The following is a 20,810-nucleotide window of genomic DNA, read 5'->3' as shown; positions in this document are numbered from 1 at the left end:
CGCCGGGCCTCACAACGCCGGGCCTCACAGCGTCGGGCCTCACAACGCCGGGCCTCACAACGCCGGGCCTCACAACGCCGGGCCTCACAGCGTCGGGCCTCACAACGCCGGGCCTCACAACGCCGGGCCTCACAACGCCACTTCTTTCACCAGAACATCTGATACCAGAGGCAGACAGACCAGGTTCAAGACCTGAGTGAAGTTGGCCCCCACCTTCTTCAAATCAGACAAAATTGTGTCAAACGTTTGTGCAGCAAAAATGTTCGTTTGTGTACTATTATTCTAAAGATATTTTTAAAAAAGTTCTCTAGGGGTCATCAGAGGTCAACCACTCCCCCGGCCCACTCACATTTGAATTTATTTATTTATTTGCACAAACTCAGCTCAGCTAAGTTGGTGCTTGTTTGTGCAACAAAAAAATTCATCTGTACTGCTTTGGCTTTGAAGATGTTAATGAAAGTTTAAAGGTCAACAAACCCCCCTACTTTTATAAAATCAATCAAATTTCGTGTCAATCAACTCGTCTGTTTGTGGTGCAGCTATTATTTTAAAGATATTAAATATTCTAGAGGTCATCAAAGTCATTGAACATGATTTCATGCTGGATCTGAATTTCATTTGACATTAAGTGTTAACCTCTGAACATAAATAATTAAATTTTAACATGGATGAAATTCACTTGGAACCAGATCTTATTTAGGATGATCTGGTGCAAAGCTCCCAGAACACACTCAGTGACCCGTAGTTTAGTTTCTGACCACCAGAGGGCGCTATTGGACAAACTGTACTGTTGAAATACAAAAAGTAAGACCAGAGCTAAACGTGCTAGCCGTCTCGTCAGCCGTTTCCAGCTCAGTTTCATGATGACTGTGAATGAGGCGACCCAGCTAAAAGTGGGGTTTCAGGTGTACCGGCCTGCAGAGCCGCTCTCTATTATTACTCTATTATTACTCTATTATTACTTTCTGCAGTGCAGACAGGTTATCAAACGCCCCGTTTTTAATCCCACTTTCTGCCGCTCAAACTAATTTTAACTTTAAAGCCAAAGTTTCTCCTTTGTCCTCTTTTGTCTCTTCGGTTATAAGAGACAAAAGTGTTAATATGACTTTTCCTTTAATCTCGGCTGATAAAACTGGAGCTTCAGACGCTGCTGGACTGATGAGAGCCGCATCTCCATAATGGGACGTCGGTTGGAGTTTTAGGTCGGCCTCGGCCGGTACCGGCAGCATACTAATGCCTCTGTTCCGGTTTTTATTGTTGCTAAATCTTTGAGAGGATGCGGCTCTGCTGCTCAGAGGAGAAACTGTAAATTAGCTCCAGTTATTCTGGGATGTGAAACACAGGAGCGCATCCCTGCAGCCGCTCAGATTTCAGCCCGTTTCTGCAGGCGGCCAGAAACATCAAGTCAAACCGGGACCACCAGAACCGGCCGGTAATGTCCGGGTAAAATACAGGATCCGGGAAAAACGCGCTCCAGGCTCGGATCATGAGCTGAATGTAACGATCCGGAGTCAGACCAGTTAGTCTGCGGCAGAACTGGGAGTAACTAGTTACAGTTACTGGAGTAACTCTTTTTGAAAAAGATTACTTTTAGGAGAGTTTTTAATACGTTTCACCTTTTACTTGTCTGGATATTGAATGAAAAACAAACATGGTAAATCCACCAGACAGACAAACACCTGCAGTTTTTGTTAATTTTTCATAATTTTTTGATTGAAAGAAACTTGGAACAAAATACTTTTGCCTGATTTTATTAGATTTTATTACTTAAATTTTCATTCTTAAAATACTGAAATTTCCACTGAACTTCATATTTTGATCCATCTGATGATGTAATTTTTAAATATTAAATGATTGATAATTTGATCAATCAGTACTCAGTACTTGAACAGTTGTACCAAATACTTTTGTACTTTTACTTGAGTGATTTTATTATGAAGTATTTTTGCTCTTACTTTAATAAAATTGCTGGATTTTCTTCCCACTGAATGAAAAACAAACATGATTTGACCAAAAATCCACCAGACACAGACAAACACCTGCAGGTTCTGTTAAAGTTTTTAAGTTTTTTATTGACAGAAACTGATTTGGAAACATTTTGTTTGCCTGATTTTGTTATTTTTTGCTAATTATAGGAGTTATTGTCATTTTGGTCCTTAAAATACCAACATTGCCACTAAACTTTATGTTTTGGTCCCTCTGATGATGTAATTTTTTTATTTTCTGAGTAGACTTTTTACCAAACATTTTTGCTCTTGGGTAATTTCTTGGATGGATACTTTTTACTTTTACTAGAGTAAAATATGTTAAAGCAGAGCTGCTCTTACTTCAGTAATATTTTTGGTAACTCTGCTCCTCTCTGCTCCCCGGTTCACCTGGATCCTAAAATCTCCCAGAAACTTGGCGAGGAAACATGGTGTTGCTGTCGCCATGGCACCAGGGAGAGCTAAGAACAATCTCCTTCCCATCATCACTCCCCAAACAGATTATTTACACACATGATCCTCATTTTCTCTAAAATAAAGTCCAGAACTTTCATTTTTCTGGTGATAATCAGTTCTTGTCGTCTGAATTCGCCGCCGTTTGCTGATCTTGTAACCAGGTTGCTGTGTATTGCAGACTTCTGCCCAGGTCTCTCTTGAAAATTAGATCTAGATCTTATTTTTACCTGGTTAAATAAAGGAAATAAATAAATAAAAAATATCTGCGTCTGAAGTTTGCTTTCCTTTCTGTTCCGTCTGGTTTGAAAACCAAAGGCTGCTTGATCACACCAGACTGCACAAGTCACTTTGCTGGTGAGACATTTCTAAAATGTGCAAAGCAGTAAGAAGCTGACACCTAAAAACAAGCCTGACGGAAAGGAGGAAACACACAGGAAGTGAAGGAAAAGAGGAAAACAGATAGGAAGTGAAGGAAAGGAGGAACACAGACTGGAAGTGCCTGCAGTTTGACTTCACGCTGCACTCCACTGGTTTTCATCTGCAGGTTGAAGTAACTGGACTCTGCAGTGCTTCATGTGATGCTCAACACAAACATCTGAACCTGCTGAGGATGAAGATTTTACAGCCAGATTCCTCAGGAATAATCAGGAATAATCCCAGCATTCCTGCAACGTGAAGCTGTTCCCACCTCATGATGTCCTCACTCCTCCTCCAAGCTCTCAGAATCAGCAGGACTTCCTGTTGTTTTCTGACCAAACTTGTGTTTGGTTTAAAGTCCTTATAATATGTAGTAAATAAATATGAACTATGATGCTTTCCCACCACTGATTCACATACATTCAGTCTCACCTGGACATTGACCAGTAATCACTTCCTCCTCTAATAATCTCCCCAGGTGTTTCAGTTGTCAGATCCTTGTTTGTCCTCATCAGCTGCATTTCCATTACAAATGTGCACAAAACATTGTAGATGTTCAGTTAATGTTGAAAAAACTTGTTTCCATTAAATAAGAAATGTAATTAAAATCGCACATCAATCATTTTGTTCACGCTATAAGTCATTAAATCCATCTTCCTCCAGCCACTTCCTGTCGTCTTCTTCTCTGTTTATGTCGCTGGTCCAGCTGTTGATCATGTGACTCGTGTGATGAGAAAAAACTGTTTCCTCTTCTGTTTTCAAAATAAACTAATTGTTATTGAATTTTTTTTATATTGGCTTGTTTCCATTAAGCAAATGTATTTATTTGGTCAGTGGAAACACAGCTACTGATTGGTCAGAAAGGAAGGAAACACAGAAAACATGAAGGTGATTGGTCAGATTTAAAGCAGAGTTGTGATGGCTGGAGAAAAGAGCAAGTCTGTGCAAACTTTGTGAATGATGGACTTGATTTAATAGTTGTGATCTCTGGAGGAACTGTCACTGCTGGGTCTCTGGTCTCCTGGTCCTTCCTGGTTTTCTGGAGTTTCTCGCCTCCCCAGGTCTTTGCATTTCCTTCATTAAGGTCAGTTATGGCTTCCTTTCCTCTCTGTATCTGCACCGGGGCTCCGCTCTAACAAACATCACATCCAGAGTGTTTCTGGTCTCTCAGTGGGACGAGTCAGAAAATCCCTTTTTAGTCGCATTAATCCTTTTTCATTTGAGCGAAACACTGAGAAATGGTCCAACTGGTCCACCAGGAGTTCTGGACAGAAGTGGAACCTGGATCCGGTAACATTCGGTTCACTTTTCTGAAGCTGATTTTTGATGTGTTCTCATGTTTTCATGGTTTCTGGAACAAAGGCAGACTGTCAGGAGGTGAATTTCTGTCTTTTGACACGCCGTCGCTGACTTTTCATCTCGTTTCAAAGGCTGCAGCGATGCAAAAGTAACTTCAATTTTTAATTTGTCGCCACAGAAGAAAACTGTGTAAGTTTTCATACTTTGGTCCAGTAAAGACATGAAGGATTGACCTTTGCACCAGGTGGACATTAATCTGTGACCAGAGCTTCTCCGTCTGCCTCCATTTCCTGGAATCCTCTTTTAAATCAGTCTTGGGTGGCGAACCCCTGGCTTTTTAATATTTCATCACACCACTTAGCCAGACGAGCATCAATTATTCACCAAGAGGTGGTCGCAATTAAGGACCCTGCCGATCAGCGGCGCAGCGACAGACCACAGCTTCACCCCAAATCCACTGGCAGACGGGAGAGAAAATCCATGAGGACAGAAGGCATTAGCTCATCTGGTGGTTGTTGTTAAGAGATATGAAGTCTGTTAGCAGGAAGCATATGGAAGCAGAGCGAAGCAGCAGCAGGAGGATCGTCCTTTAGCTTCCCACAGGGCGCCGGCTTCAAACACACACACATCTGTCAGCAGGAAACCACCAGCAGACTCCGGTCTGAGGCTGGAAATCTGCAACAAAATGGGCTAAAAACAGATTTATTAAAGTTCTTTTACACAACGAGACTCAGTCTGTTTTATGGGAAATGTGGCGTTTCTAAAATTAAGTAGTTAATTAGAGGAAATAAACTCTACTGCAGAAATGAGCCATCTGCATATTTCTCTACAAATTAAATTATTTTCTCAAATGGCATAAACTCAGTCAGAAGTAAAATGAACTGCAAAGTTTTCAGCTCTTGTCAGAGTTGTCTTTTTGTCTTTACCAGTTGGAAACGATCATCCTGAAGGAGCAACAGAGACCATCTGGTCAGAACCAATACCTGCTTTATGAGGATTATAATCCAGCATAGTGAATCTCTTGGTATGTTTGTGGCTCTTGGCAGCGGCTTTGTGTTTTGTGTGGCTCCCTCCAGGCTTAAATGATGCAAAATTCACATTTTGCATGTGTTTGTATTTCCATTTGGGTCTCTGCTTCTAAAACCAGTCAAAGTGTTTAAAACAACACCCAGCTGCAACCCAACCCTAGCAACCCAAGCTCAGCTCCAGCATATTTGGTCAGCTGGTTTTACTACTGTACAATGGCTGCTGGAAAAGACAAGTGTTTGGTTGTTGACTTACCATCCAGAAACCACTAGCTTCATTCTTGTTGTTTGTGCAGGAGGATCAACTTCTGCTTTTCAAAGATGTATGATTGTATAATTTTGCATCTGTTTGCAGCCATTTTCATGTGTGAGTGTAAACGTTGAGCTGGGGTCGTGGCCAGCAGCAGCTTATTGGGATTTAAAGTGACAGACGCCCTAAAATGGCTCAGAACAGACAGAACTGATCTGTTCTTCCTATGGAAGCTGAACAATGTGACAACAGTCGCTTGTTCTCTTCCAGTCAGGCGACAGGCAAAATTTGTGCGTATGAAATTTTGAGTTCATACATATAGATTTGAGACGCAACACAAGAAAGCTAAAAAGTGTTCAGTTTTTGTTGCTGTTGTTGGGTTTCACTCTGAGAGACGGTGCCTTTCGCCTGTCGATGTCGTTTGTCCCAACACCCAGAATAGATTCAGGAAAGCTAGCTAGCTAATGAGGGCACATTAGCAGCTGGCTACCAGTGGCCTCAACCGTCAGAACGCAGTGAAGATATCGGCTTGCATCTCAAATTTTTGCTTGTCAGAAAAGTTCAGAGAGAAATAAAAATACAAGAATATGTGGAAACGAACAGTTTTGTCACAACAAGATTTAAGACCTGTGATTAATGTATTTAAGGCTAACTTTCTGTATAATTTAAGACATTTTGGGCCTTAATTTCAGATGCATGAATTTAAGTCTTTTTCAGGACCTGTGGACGCCCCGGACAACGATGCACCCACTTTGGGAGAACATTCAAACTAAATGCAGGAACAGTCCAACCCAGGATCCAAACCCAGAACCTCCATCATGCAGCTCCTTTCCTTCAGCAATCTTTAGTATAGAAAATGACTCTAAAGTGTCGGCTATCAAAGCGGATCTGAATCATCGTCCCTTTGGTGGGAACAAACTGAACAATCAGAGCAAAACATCAGCAAATGAGAGGCCACTGACCTCTGACCCCGGATAAAACAGCCGGCTACATATTCTGAGAAATGTTCTCCTGGGTGTTCTAGTCAATAGTTCAGATGAATTCGGGCAGAAAGAGCCGGAGCCTGCTGCCATCACCTCCCATTTGCATTCTGGTGCTTCATGCTGGTGTTTATTTATGCACCACATTGTTACCCTGCAATACGCAGCTCATAATTATGAAGCTCTGCTGCTCTCCATTCCAGCCTGAAAACAGCTGCCCACCACCCATTACTTCATCCGCCTCACAAATCTGTCCTTTATCTGCCTGTTTAATTCGCTGGAGCAGACCAGAAGACAATCAGATAAAAACACGACTGATTAAAAATCATAATTTGCAGCATTTCTAGATTTTATCTGCTGAACTTTGCATTTCTTCCATCCAGTGGAAAACTGGAAGTTCTGCAGAAGATTAGAGAAGAAGAAGCAGCTTCATGAGAGGAGAGGAAGAAGGAGAGCAGCCATGCTGCTTTTCAGATAATAATAATGATAACTGGCTGAGTGTGATGACTGTGTTGGAGTTAATCACAACCTGCAGCCACTGGAACACAAACTGCTCTGTGTTGGGGAAAATGAGGCAAAACAAGCCGGCTGCTCATAATAAATTCATCTGCAGCTTCCAGTGCTTCACACACTGATTATTAATACGCTGCTCGCTAAATTAATCTGTTTTTACTGAGGAAATTTCATTTACTTTAGTCACTGTTGGGCTACCTGTCAGTGGGAAATAAACAGTTTCTGTTATTGGAGGTACTGATTGCTGACGATGCAATAATTTAACTGGTTTCCTTATATTGCTCTAATCATGTGTTTATTATCAATAAAATTAGGGAAAAAATATATGCTGTCATTATGAAGAGTGGTATGATCATTGGTTTGCAGTTTAAAAAACAAACAAACAATTATTACACAAATATTTATTTTTTACTTTTGGAGTAGGAAAGTCTCTCATCTACATTTTTCTTTTCTCTCACAATAAGTTTTGCAAATAGATCCTGGTCTATTTTGTGTGCAGTCGGTGTGATGATAAATGTTAATTTAAAATGATACATATGTAAACCTTTAGAGATCCTCGGTGAAAACGTGTTTGCACATTATTAACTCTGTGGTGCAGAAACTGGTTGAAAATGTTTCTGTTAACTTTATGTTCATGTTTGTTTGTGTGACATCCATGGTGACAAAGACCCAACCAGCCAGATGGTTTAACTCTGAGAAAATTACTCAGAAACAGTCCAAACCATCTGAATGCATTTTTTCTTTCTGTCTTTCCTTCTTATGGAAAGTTTCTGTCATGTTTATGTAAAGTGGAGTAAACCAGGCTGGTGTGAATGCACCCAAAATCTCATTTTAATCTGACATAAATCTCTTATAACAGCAGGTTTTCCTGACAGTAAGCCTTCCTGTTCTAATAACAGGAAGGCTTAGTGTTGTTACTGTTGTTTTCCCCTATGTTTTTAGAGGAAAATATATCATTGTTTCCCTGAAAACAAACTACTTCGACCTTTTTTCTGTCGGTTTCAGCCTCTCACAATCCTACAACATTAAACACCATAAAACTTTTCAGTTTGTAGCACTTCCTCGATGGCTGAGTTGTTCTTTGGTGAACCTCAGGGATCAGTCTTTAGTTCTCCATTTACAGTCTCACTATTTCTACTCGGGTGATGCATAAAAATGTAATTTAACTGCTGAAAATTGAACATTCATGCATGTTTTCATATATTCTTGTCTGGATTTGCAACTTATTTTCACTTTGTACTTCTGTTATCTTGTTTGGTTTCAAAATACTCAAGCTGGACTATAAGTAAGAAAACATCACCAGGCACCATCATTTTCCTTGGCTTGTAATAGTAAATAAACACCCAAGAACATTCTGTGTTACGCCTCCAGATGTTTTATCTCATAAATAAACCTTCGTTCTTGTTAAATAAATAACTTTTGTCGCTTTAACAAACTCTCTCTGTGAATTTAACTCTTCCTGTAAAAATCTCTCCCTCCCTGGACGAAGAAACTTTGAAAGTTTTGTCCCAGTTGGCTTCCCGTACACGCCTAATGGACCAGCAGAGAAAACAGCAGTGAAGCATTGCTCCATCGCTCCGGCCCGTCTCCTCGTTCTCTGGATGCGTCTCGGTCGGAGCTGAAAAGACGCAGCGCTCACCTGGACTCCATCCTTCCACTCCAGTTGAGCCTGGAAACCCAGAAACAAACCGAGGGAGGCTCTCTGGGGAACTCCTGTCTGCTCTGTGTTTGACTCTCTTCTCTCCTCCTCCATGTGTGAAGCACCGAGTGCAGAAACACATATTTATGGTTCAGAGCTGACGAGCAGTGGCAGCCTTCCTCTTTCTCTGTAATTGCCTAAATCTGCCAGAAGCAGTCTGCTGCTGCTGAGAGATAGGCCTTTATTGTTTTCTTATGAGAGATAAATCCGTCTCCTTCTCCAGGCTTAAGCCACTTCAGAACCTCTTATGTCTTCTTTATCTGCAGTAATTAAGTCAGAGAAGCTCCACGAAGGACACAGAAAGGCATCAGACAGGGAAAACTTATCTGTAGGAACCATATTTTCAAAAATAATGCACCAAAAAGAGCTGTGAACATTTACAGCACACTGCAACAGAGCTGCTGCCTTCATCTCAAATTTATCATATTTAGGAAATTAGTGCTTTTCAAAATATTGCAGTTTTTACAGAGTCAAGGTTGTAGAAAATATGAATCTGAAGAAAGTCTGCCACTCAAACTCTGTAAGGCAGAGATATCAACACTTAGCTCTAAAGAGCAACTTTAAGCTCATGATACACTTAGTGCTGAATAGAGGAAGTCAAAATGCTGACAAACAGTCAAACTGTTATTCATTCATTTGGATCAGACACTGAGAAAGAAAATGATTAGTGCAGGTAAACATCTGCAAGAGTTTTTAAAGATTTATCCCAACCTGCAGAGCTCCACCAGGTTACAAAAACATTTTAATTCCAGTGCCTTGCAGATTCATTTATTCCCAGTTTGTCACATTAAAGCCACAAACTAAGACGTCCCAGTGACAGTTTACCACTAACTACTGCATGGAAACAGGAAACTAACCTTGAACACATCATACCCAAAATGAAACATGGTGCTGGCAGCATCATACTGTGGGTATGCACAGTAATTAAAAAGTTAGTTGTGCTAACCTACAGCATTAATCATAAACATTAGTTATGCTAACATTAAAGGTTTATCAGAAGCTAATGCTAAAGAACTGTCGTTGAAATATTTCAACTAATTTTATTTTGACATAATTTACATATTCTATAAGATCATTAAATATTGTATTTATGTTTTATTTTGTTCCTGTATGTTTCCTGTTTGAAATAAAGTTTTTAAGAAGAGGAAAGAGAGAAAGTGAGAAGAGGAAACGGAACTGCTGCCTCTTCAGCCACTTCAAAATAAGAGCATGAACGTCTAGCTGAATAACTGAACAGCTGGTAAACAAAACTTCAACACACGTTGAACTTTATTCAGCTAAAGATTTTCAAAGCAGCCAAGTAAATTAACGCTTTATAAGTTACCAAGAAATGTTTAAAGTTATCAAAGGTGCTAAAGTGCTTAATGAAGCTGTACTATTAGCGTATTAGTGGATTAGCGGAATGAATTTCTTCTGCAGCTGCATAAAGCTGATCTGTCTGTCAGGTCAGAGGTTCTCTGATAAAGGAAGAGCGCTCACTCTGATCTTTTTGTCTTGTCTGCCTAAAAGCATCTACACATTCTGTCAAGGAAACAATCCTGCTTCAGTAATTATCCACCAAGTTGTGATTCTTTTACGTTTCCTGGAACCAGAGGAATACATTTGGGTTTTACATTTTGACTGAGGACACTGTTGCCACAGGCTTTTACATAGGAAAACATTGTAAACATATTCAAAGATTAAAATCACTACGTGCCGCAGCAGCGTCCCCAGCCAACAGTGTCAGTTTGAAGACTATTGTTTGCTCCCCCCCGCTGCTCTGACGCTGCTGGGCTCCCCGGGGCCAACACACACGCAGTTTTCCAGTTTTGTATCTTTTAGCAATCAGCTGCTGCACACAAAGAGGGAAGCAGCTGCGCTCCTCTTGTAATCCCCACACAGACCCTCCCTATCGCAGATTTACGTTCCTCAGAGGCGTCACTCTGTTTGAATCTCAGCAGCGGCGGATTTTTAAGACTCACTACAGTTTACAGCCAACAAAGTCTATGATTCCTAAAAATGGATTTTATCAAGAGATTTATCACTTAGTGCATCTTTCAGGAGGTCAACGCTCTCCTGTTAACATAAGAATCTGTTTTTTGTCTGGAGAAGAACTGATCTCTTCCATCTCCCCTGTTATATCTGTTTCATTTTATAATTTTTTATGATACTTTAAGATATTAGTCTTGTTATTTTTTTCTTTTATTTTTTCCTTTTATTGAACAAAACAGCCTCTTTGTATTCATGTTCTTGTTCTGGGTTTATTTGTCACTTTTCAGATCTGTCGTGGAGGCAGCGTCCCTTATGCTGTATGGAGGCTTAATCATGCCAAAAGTGTGTGTGCATGGTTGTTTGTCCTGTGTTGCCCTGCGACAGACTGGCAACCTGTCCAGGGTGACCCGCCTCTCGCCCGGAACGTTAGCTGGAGAGGCAGCAGCACCTCCTGATCCCACTAAGGGACAAGGGTGTAAAGAAAATGGATGGATGGAATAAAACATAAAGAGACAAAGGAGAAAACAGGGGGAGAGAAAATGCAAAGAGGAAATATTTGAGGAGAAATAGATCAATATATAATTTAAAAGATATATGGTAATTAAAAAACTAAATACAGAATATGCAAAACATTAAAAAAGTAATGAATAAAATGTGACAATAAATACAGAATATGAAAAAAATAAAATAGAAAAAATAAAAAACTGAGAAAACAATAAGATTTATATAAAAAAAGAAAAGCAAATTACATAATAATGACAATGTTGAACTAATGCAATTGGAAATTGTAATGTATGTCGCACATACATTACAATTTATGTGTGACATACATTGTAATGGTTTGTAATTTATTTCCCACGGATCCAATCCACATGAAGGTTTCCAGAAACATCAGCGCTGCTGAACGGATTGTGAGTGAGGAATGAGAGGAAAACCAAAGCAAGTCGTCTCCATTAGGAATAAAAACAACAAAATGCTGCAGAAGCTGCAGGTTCAGGATGAGGTTCATCTGTTAACAAAGAAGAGATCAATCTGCTTGATTAGAGATTTATTTCCTCCCCAGTGGCTCCAGCTGAGCAGGAAACAGAAAAAATCATTGAATTCCAGCTGGGGCTTCTGGTTGCCTGACGGCTTATTAGGTCCATGGTAGGAAAACAAAGGAAGAGACAAAAAATGTTCTAGAAAACACAAGGAAAGTTTGAAAAGTTTAAAATTTGCTAGAAAAATACTCAAAAATGTTGAGATTAATCTCAGATATATTCCAGAAAAAACAAGAAAATTTTTGAGTTTGAAAAATTAAAAATTAGCCAAAAAACCCCTGAAATTTTGAAATTGTCAAAAGTTCTAGAAAAACAAGACAATTTCTCATTATTGATATTGTTCTCAAGAATTTTGAGTTTTTTTCCAGCCAAATTTAAACTTTTGGAGCTCAGAAATGTTTTTCTATCTATAATGGTCCTAATACACCATGGTACCAAAATGCCTGGAATATGTTGTTTTATTTATGTTTTAGTTTTTCATTTTATCAGTGTAATAGTTTTTATAGTGTTCATTGCCAGGCCTCTGCAGAGCTGAAGGATTTACTGCTGATGAGGAAACTCAGACAGGGGTGCATCTAAAAGCTGCAGGTCAGCAGCTCTGGAGGACACGGGCCCCTCTACCCTCCCCTGGTTTTTAACTAATAACCCCTCTAGTCTACACCCTCATCCACCTCCAGGATGAAGGTGTGTTTGGTTCGCTGTGCATCGACGCTGGAGCAGCTGAGCAGGCAAAAAACAGCATCAGTTCCTGCAATCAAAGCGCCACTGAGGCGCTTGAGCAGGACGACTCACCATTGATCTGGATGGATTTTACTATAATGTGGTTTGTGTTAACTCTGCGGTTACATGCCGCCTCCGTCCACCGGCTCAGTGGAGATGCTGCGACCCGACTGAGCACCGATACGAGGCTGAAGATCTGGAAACACAAAGCTGATGATGTGATGAAGATTTCTCTCAAAGCAGCTCCTTCTGCAGGGGGGAGACATTTTCTTGAACTTCACAAATGAATCAAAAGGTTTTGCAAATCAAAACCATGTCAGAGGGAATCTGTAATATGATAATTCAGTGCAGGTTTGACCATTCTATGGACTTTAGTTCTAGGGCTTCTCCAAATCTAAGGTTTCCTGATTCTAATAAGTACAGGGAATCGTTTGCAAAGTTACGTCATTAAAACTTAACAGTTATAAAAGAGAAAATAATGGGGATTCATTTTTCAAACTCATATTTTCACAATGTTATTCAGTCACTAATAAGCGCCATTTGTATAACAGATATTTAGGCAGCAGACTAAAATGTTTTATTTTTTTATACAGCCTTACTTTCTGTCAATTATTACTTTGGCAGTAAACATCTACATGTTCCTTTTTTATTTAAGGCCTCACACAGGAAGCTCATTTGTAATTCATCATGTCTCCATTTTAACATTTAAATCATTTCCATCTTTGTAAAAAAGTGACCAATTTAAACGCTGCAACGTTTCAAGCATTAATAAAATACCTTTGGAATGAAATACTGTGACTTGAAATCACTGCTGGTGCAGGTGGAAGTACTGATTTATGTTCAAATGAGGAAGTTAAAGGTGTTATCTGCTGCAGGTAAGATATTAACTGCTTGTAATCGTTCAACAGAACCTCCTTTCAAAAATCCTGAGCTGTTTCTTTAAATAGTTTCATGTTAGAATGTTCAAATTGCCTTTAATATCATGTTTTTTAAATTTTCTATCACTTTTCAATCGAAATGTGTTTGTTTTATTTACTCATCGCTGTCCCTCATTCCGACAGTCCTCCTTGGGTGTAGTGTCCCTTTAAATGTCCTCATTAGGGAAAACTACTGAGCATGCGCACTCGGCCTGTTCAAAACTGCGTCAACTTCAGATTTTGACAGCTAAACTTTCTAAAGATTTGGGAAGTTTTAGGACATGGTGAGCCATTAAACTTTTCTTTTCGTGTTTTTCATTTTATCCAGAGTGTTGAGGTGAATGTGAGCTTGTGGGAGCGGCAGGAAACCGGTTTAAACGCGATAAATGAGTTTATTTCTAAATGTTTACAGGACCGTTTTCTGCTCTTTCTCGGCTTAGCTTTTCTACTCTGTCAGTTTTCGTCCCCCGAACTTAAAAATTCATATTGGGATGAGAATGAATGCACGTTTGCAGCTTTTGTTTCCGTAAACACGGAGTGTTATAGGAGTTTTACTGGTTTAACTGGCCGTATTGTGTCTCGACATGTTTTCTCCTCCCAGCATGTCCGCTGCTTGTTTCCACGCATTGTGTTGTTTTCCTGGACGGTTTTTCCAGAGATCTGGAAATAAAAATTAAAATAAAAACAAACAAACTTTTGACAGTTCAGCCAAATAAAACTTGTTTAGAGCCGCAAATGTTACATGACATTTTGGAAAAAGTCAACGTCTGATATTATATAAACAGTAGGAAATTTGTTGCCATTTGTACAGAAACACAATTTTATTTATACTTTTAGATTTTGAGAGATAGGAAGACAGAAAAAGTGGATGATAAATCATAATATATATTTAAAAAGAACAGAGTTTCCAATCTAATGAGAAGAAAACATATCTAACAACATGACTGGTACTTTTTTGTTTCATTGTCTTGTAAAAATTTAATAAATAATATTAATAAAAAATTTAATAAATAATATTAATAAAAAATTAGCAAAATTGTAAATTACATCTCTATATAAAAGCATGTATTTGGTTTTGCAGGTTGCAAATCTGCTTTTTTGGGGGGTTAAATTTTGAATATATGCGTTAAAATCTGACTTTAACTGCATTTAAAGGTTAATTAAAAAAAATCCAAGAATTTGAAACAAAATTGACCAAAACCTGTCAGGGTAACAGTATTATCAGAAATATTATTTCTGTTATTTTCCACTGTTTGTTCCATAAGAGCATCAAATATCAGTGAATTTGAAAATCTGATTAAATGTAGTCACTCTATGCAGTTTAATGATTTAAATCACATTTGTTTAAGTTGGTGGCCAGAATCCTGACTTTAATCTCAGAATTTAGATTTTTTTTCACAGAATTTTGACTGTTAATCTCAGAAGATTAAAGTCAGAATTATGAGAAGAAACCATCAGAAGTATTATTATTTTTGTTCACTGGCCTTGTTCTCTTCTGTACTGTCTTTACTGATACTTAGGTTTTATTTTTAGTATTTTATTGTGTTTTTATGTAAATTTTTACTCTTATTTTGTGTTCGGCTCTCTGGTCATTACTCACTGTTACCTTATTTTGAAAACTAACTCTTGATAAATCCTGATTCTTTTCCATGTTTAACCCCTAATTTTCAGGTTCTTTTGATGGAAACCTCAATCAGAGCTGTTTTTGTTCTTTTCTCCTCCAGAGCGAAGATGGATGAGGACGATGCATTCGAGGTCCCGCAGAGGAACGAGTACCGCTACCTGGTGCAGGAGGACGAGGAGGAGGAGGTGCAGTACGTCCGGCACCGGCACTACATCAGCCCCTTCCTGGTTCTGTCCAAACGCTGCATCTTCCTGATCTGCCTCGGCGTGGCCGCCCTGCTGGCGCTCGCCGCCTACCTGGGCTACGTGGCGCAGACGCTGCCGCCGGGACTCGCCCAGGTGTTGACGGACTGCGGCGAGTTCAGAGGAAAACACGTGAGTTCAGACTCAACAGGCTGAAAGGTCAAGAAATATTTCATGTGAGAAACTCCAAGATGAAGTAAAATGTAATTTATAATATAAACATGAAGATCTGCGGAAAGAAAGTCTGATCTAAGTGAATAAAAACAGGAAACGTTTGCTGGTGCTGTCAGCGCAAATATCTAAATTTCTTATTTTTATCTCCAGTCTCTGTTTCATTTCCCTTTTTCAGACTTTAGAGCTGAAATTTAGGCTCCTTAGCAGAAAATACTAAAGGTGATACTGGTAGTATTTGCTTCTATATATACAACAAAATGTGTCTTCAAAATGATTTTTTAATTTATTCCCATTTTATAAATGAAATTTGATGAATCTGTAGTGAAAATACTGACAGGAAATACCAGGTGTGACAAAAAAATAAACCTTTTAGTGACTTCCTGTTTCCATGTTGTATAAATATTAGGCTGTTCAAAATGGGAAAGACAACCAAACACCATTTAGGTTAGATGGATGTGTGAAACGGCTACTGGACAGCAGCTCCTGGCCTGAACTCGTCCTTCACCTGGGGGGTTGAGAACGGCTCTAAAGCTGTTTGTTGGGCAATTTGGTGTCGCCAAGTCGCCATGGCAACCATTAGACAACCAGGTCTGTTTCACAAATGAAGGAAACGTGCTTCAGCCGTTTATTATGTCCAGATTTACCACATCTGGCTTCTTCTGAGGCAAAATTATGACACGTTTCACGTCTAAGTTGAACATTTTCGCCTGAAATATCCAAGTTTTTTTCTAGAAAGTTTCTGAGATTAATCTTAAAATTTCAGAAATTTTTAGTTTAAATTTACTCCTTTTGTTTCTGGGTACAGTAGATAGAAAGACACTGTCATTGATTAGCTTAGCTGAATGGCTTTTTTTTTTTTAATAAAAAATATCAAAGAATTATTCAAAGTACAATTTTACAAAAAAATTACACAGACTAATTTTGATTTTTGAGAATTTTGAAAAAATTCAGAATTTTCAGGACTAGAAATTGTGATTTCCTTTGGAATTAATTTCTTTTTTTCCTTTTTTTCCTGTATCTTTTGTTCCTTGCCAGAAAAGTAAAAACAACAATAAACTGTCATATTGGCAGCATTAGATCAACAGAAGATCGACCTTTGCTCAGTGTCTTCTCAGATCAGATAAACAAAGACATGAAATCTGGAAATAAAAAATGAAAAATCAGAACCTCTCCTGGGTCATTTAAAGATCTCCATAAATAAAGTTAGCAGCAGTACGGTATTAAAGCGGCGGTAAATTTCTACATATTTCTATTTGTGTTTTGCAGGAAAATGGCGCCTACTCCTTTAAGGGCATTCCCTTCGCCGCTCCGCCGGTCGGCGAGCGGCGCTGGGCTCCTCCGTCCGACCCGCCGTGTAAGCCGGGCGTGACGGACGCCACGCGCTTCCGCAGCGTTTGCTCTCAGGTGCAGCCGATGTCGAGCGCGGGGAAGGTGGTCGGCCAGGAGGACTGCCTGTTCGTCAACGTGTGGACGCCCACGCTGCGGCCGGACGCCGCGCTGCCCGTCATGGTCTGGATCCACGGAGGATCCCTGCAGATGTTCAGCGGCGGCGAGCCCGGATACTCGCCCACGGAGAAGCTGGCCGCCGACACTCAGCTGGTTTACGTCAGCTTCAACTACAGACTCAACGCTTTCGGCTTCCTGGCTCTGGAGGTGTTGAGAGAAGGTTCTCCAAGAAACACGTCAGGTTGGTCAGCCGATCCTCAACTCCACTAAAAACGGTTTAAAATGTCGACGGTGGTTGTTTTGAGAACAGTGACTTCTCTCTCACCTTCATGCTCCTAAAATAAATTGGTATTGTAAGTATTTACAGTACAGGGAAAAAAGGAAAGGAGAAATAGTTTTTTATTTTTTCTTCCTAAATATTAAGCTGTTGAAATTGCTGCAGTTTGATCCAGAAGTTTGTGAAGTTTTCTGAGAAACCTTAACGAGAAATCAGAATCGGTCTAAAATCTGTACCAACGGCTAAAACGTTAGCTTCACTCAGGATAAAGGCTACTTCCGCTAACGTTTTATGTGCTACATAAAAATGCAGCACATTAACACTAATGCTGTATTGCCTTTAATTTGCCTTTACAGTCTCAAAATGTATGTAAAACTGGATTTAATTTCAGCCTTGCTCAGATTTTAATATATAAACAATTGTTTCCATTTCCAGACTTTATTCCCTGTTCCTTTGTCAACCTGATCAATTTCCAAAGATCTGTTGCTCCAAACAGTTTATTTTAAGTGATGGTGAATAATTAGCTCCATTATTAACATATTAGCGGATCAGCGATAGTGAATCCACCTCTGGCAGCGACTGAAACCCGTCATTTGGAGTTGAATATGACATCCTGTATCATGTTTTGGTCTTTGTGCGTCATTGAGATGGAGTAGCAACGGGATGCTTAGCGTAACTAAATGATGTTTTCTGGTTCACTGTGCAGTCAGAGCTGGAATCCCAGCATCATTTCTGGGCAAATAAAGGCACCAGAACAAAAATAAATGTTTGATTTTCTTTGCAAGCTCAGTGAAGTTGAGGGAGTAACGGTTCACTGCCTGGTTTCCACTGCAGCACTCTGCTGTGCTAAGGAGCTTCTAATGGCCTTTTTATCACCAGCTCTTTCCTCTTTTAATATTTATGTTGTTTACGTTGTGCAGCCTGGAAACACGCCTCCATTAACATTTGAATACCTAATGAAGGTTAATGCGATGTGGATAAATGGAGCTCATTTCCGGGTTAATGTTGCCGAGTCCGGCCGGGAAACTTCAGTTGCATAACCCAGAACAGCGCTGACCTTGATGTGGAGTGAAAGGTAAATGACGCTGTAACGACGACGATGATGATGATGATGATGAGGAGGAGGAGGAGGAGGCGGTGAACCACTGGAGCCGTTTTCCTCCTCCATCAGCTCGTTTCTAATTCTGGTTCCTCCTGATTCCCGGCCCAGTTCTGCTCTCCCTCGGCTGCTCAGCGGTGAATTTAGCTCATCCGCTGATCTGGTTTCGTTTCTGACGCTGAAAATGGGCCAGTGGAGAGAAATCGGGTCCCTCAAAGTAATCGATGCCTTTCCAATCCTCCACAGGGAACTACGGCTTCCTGGACCAGATCGCGGCGCTGAAGTGGGTCCAGAGGAACATCCGTGGGTTTGGAGGAGATCCTGGACGAGTCACGATATTTGGGCAGAGCTCAGGTATGGAAGCAGGACGGGTCACCGGGTCGGGCTGGGAGATCAGCTCCAGTTTCATCATGAGGTGGAAGGAAAACGTGTTGGTGGTGAATTCAGAGGACGTGCGACTGCTAAATGAGTCCTGACCCAAATAAGAATGGAGACTTTAGAGATCTGGGAGAAGATTAGAGGCAGTGGGTCACATCCTTTCTAACTGGGTAATAGTTTGATTTAGCTTAAGGATAATCAGGTTGACAGGTTCTGGTTCTGAACCTTAAAGTGGATTGGATCAGTGGTTCTGCAGGGTTCCTGATGGTGTTTCTGCCCAATGCCTGACCATGTGCAGCATGCCTCCTAAAGCATGACCTTTGACCCATTTATTCAGTCAAAGGCCCTAAACTCAGGAGATGAACCGGGTTGCTTTGAAGCAGAACAAAAAAATAAAACTAAAATATTAACCCGACGTTTTATTGCAGCCTGTCACAAAAACACACCATTTCCCGTCATGAACTTTACAGCCCCATCATGCTGGTGTGCATTTTATGGAGCTAAAATGGGGCCAAGAAAATGGACAAATATTGGACCAATTAAGTTTGTTTAAAAAAAATTATGGAGGAGAATTGGAGCCTTTTTTTTTAAATTAGAGAGCTAAATTGCAGTCATACCGTTTTTATCAAAAACAATATGGAGCTAAATTGGGGCCATAAAGTTCGCTTAGAAAAATTATAGAGTTAAATTGGGGACATAAAGTTAAACAAATTATGAAGGTAAATTGTGATCATTTGGTTTGTTCAAAAAAAAAAGGGGCTAAATTAGAGCCACAAAGTTTATTTTTAGACTTTGTGGCCCTTGACTATTTCTAGTCTAGTTTTTTCAAAACTAAAAAATTATTTGCCAATCTCCTTTTTTTTTTTTTTTTATATTATGCATTTCGTTATTTTTTACTTTTTTTTTTCCTTTTTTTTTTTTTTGTTTAAAAATTTATTTTTCAGACTGAAAAAAGAAATTTCTGAAACTGGCCTCAGGAGACGTGGAATCGTGACTGACAGCTTTGTATGGAAAATACTTTCCTTTTCCATACAAATGTCTTTAAAACATCATCGTGGTATTTAATTTTTCATGTGACAGTGATGGCGCGGGACTAAAGAGCTATCACTGTCACTGTTGAAGGGGTAGAGAAGCAAACTTTAGGCAAAAAGGCTAATATCTGGTTTACCATAATAAAAGGGACAAAATGTTGAGTTCTCATCTATTCAAAGTCTAACTTTTAGAGTGGAAGCGGAGCAGAAATGTTTCATGAAGATGAACTGCAGCCTCTTGTTTCCTCTGACTGATGGAGGCGGGACTTCGGTGTGGACCTTGATGATGTCGCCGCTGGCCAAAGGTCTGTTTCATGCCGCCGTGGATATGAGCGGCTCGTACGTTCTGAACGCGACGCTGGAAAAAGCCGAATCGGACAACCTGGTGTTCCTGAAGAAGACGGGCTGCACAGACCTGGCCTGCCTGCGACGTCTGACCATGAGGCAGGTGCTGCAGGTAAGATACCATCATCTGCAGGTGTCAGGCAGGAGTCACCATCACGGTGCAGACCAGGTTCCTGGTCTTACATTGAAGTAATATTTGTTTATTTGTAGAATTTAAATAAAAATACATTAGAAAATGTTTAAAATCAATGTCTTTATTTATAAAAGGTAGTATTTTTTTCTGGAGTTAAAGTTCAGAATTACATGCAGATGCAGCAGCGCCTGCAGCTTCATGCACTGGGCGCACCATGAGGTTTTACTTTTATTATTACTTAATCCTCTTTACTATTAACAAAGCTGTAGAGAAAAAATATTTTTTGTGTCAAACATCTTGTACGTAGCGCATATCTTTGTGTGAGTGCATAAATCTTATTGGTCAGTTTACTTTTGTTTATTTGGTGGCCTTCTGCTTTTTCTGTAGCTAAAATGAATGATCAGAGTTTGATCCCTCCTGTAGTTCTAGGAACGGTCGTTTGGACCCAGCCTGAGCTTTTTACCGTGTGCGGTTCTGGTGGGTCTCCAGTTTATGAGCTTTCTTTGTGGTTTCACAAGCTAAAGAGTTCAAAGGAGCATAACAGACTATATAAGGACATGTTGTGCAGTTTAAAAAATGTTAAAAAGCAAGACAGTAACCATGTTAAAAAAATAGACTTTTTATCATCTTAAAATTTCATCCTGGAGAGGCGTCACATTTTCTATAGTTTCTAAGTCTTAGATGTAAAACAACACAAATTTCAACTTTGAACTGCTGGTGAAAAACTGCAAGACAAAAACATGGATCTGCAACTCAGTCAGTCAGTCAGTCAGTCAGTCAGTCAGTCAG

At 39.8% G+C, this 20,810-nt stretch overlaps 1 protein-coding gene across 1 annotated transcript in view; it reads left to right on the top strand.

Annotated features, from left to right (window-relative positions):
• Positions 1–13,466: 13,466 nt before the first annotated feature.
• The window catches only part of LOC103151156 (para-nitrobenzyl esterase), a 22,499-nt gene continuing 15,155 nt past the window's right edge, over positions 13,467–20,810 (top strand). The window contains exons 1-5 of the mRNA XM_016681167.1: positions 13,467–13,556; positions 14,997–15,270; positions 16,579–16,999; positions 18,381–18,488; positions 19,804–20,077. Coding sequence (XP_016536653.1) covers positions 15,004–15,270; positions 16,579–16,999; positions 18,381–18,488; positions 19,804–20,077 — 1,070 coding nt within the window. The 5' untranslated portion in view covers positions 13,467–13,556; positions 14,997–15,003. The remainder of the gene's footprint in view (positions 13,557–14,996; positions 15,271–16,578; positions 17,000–18,380; positions 18,489–19,803; positions 20,078–20,810) is intronic.

This window comes from Poecilia formosa, unplaced genomic scaffold (assembly GCF_000485575.1).
Source record: "Poecilia formosa unplaced genomic scaffold, Poecilia_formosa-5.1.2 Scaffold272, whole genome shotgun sequence".
Lineage (NCBI taxonomy): Eukaryota > Metazoa > Chordata > Actinopteri > Cyprinodontiformes > Poeciliidae > Poecilia > Poecilia formosa.
Note: the sequence above shows the minus strand (reverse complement) of the source record. Positions and strands in the feature narration are given on the sequence as shown.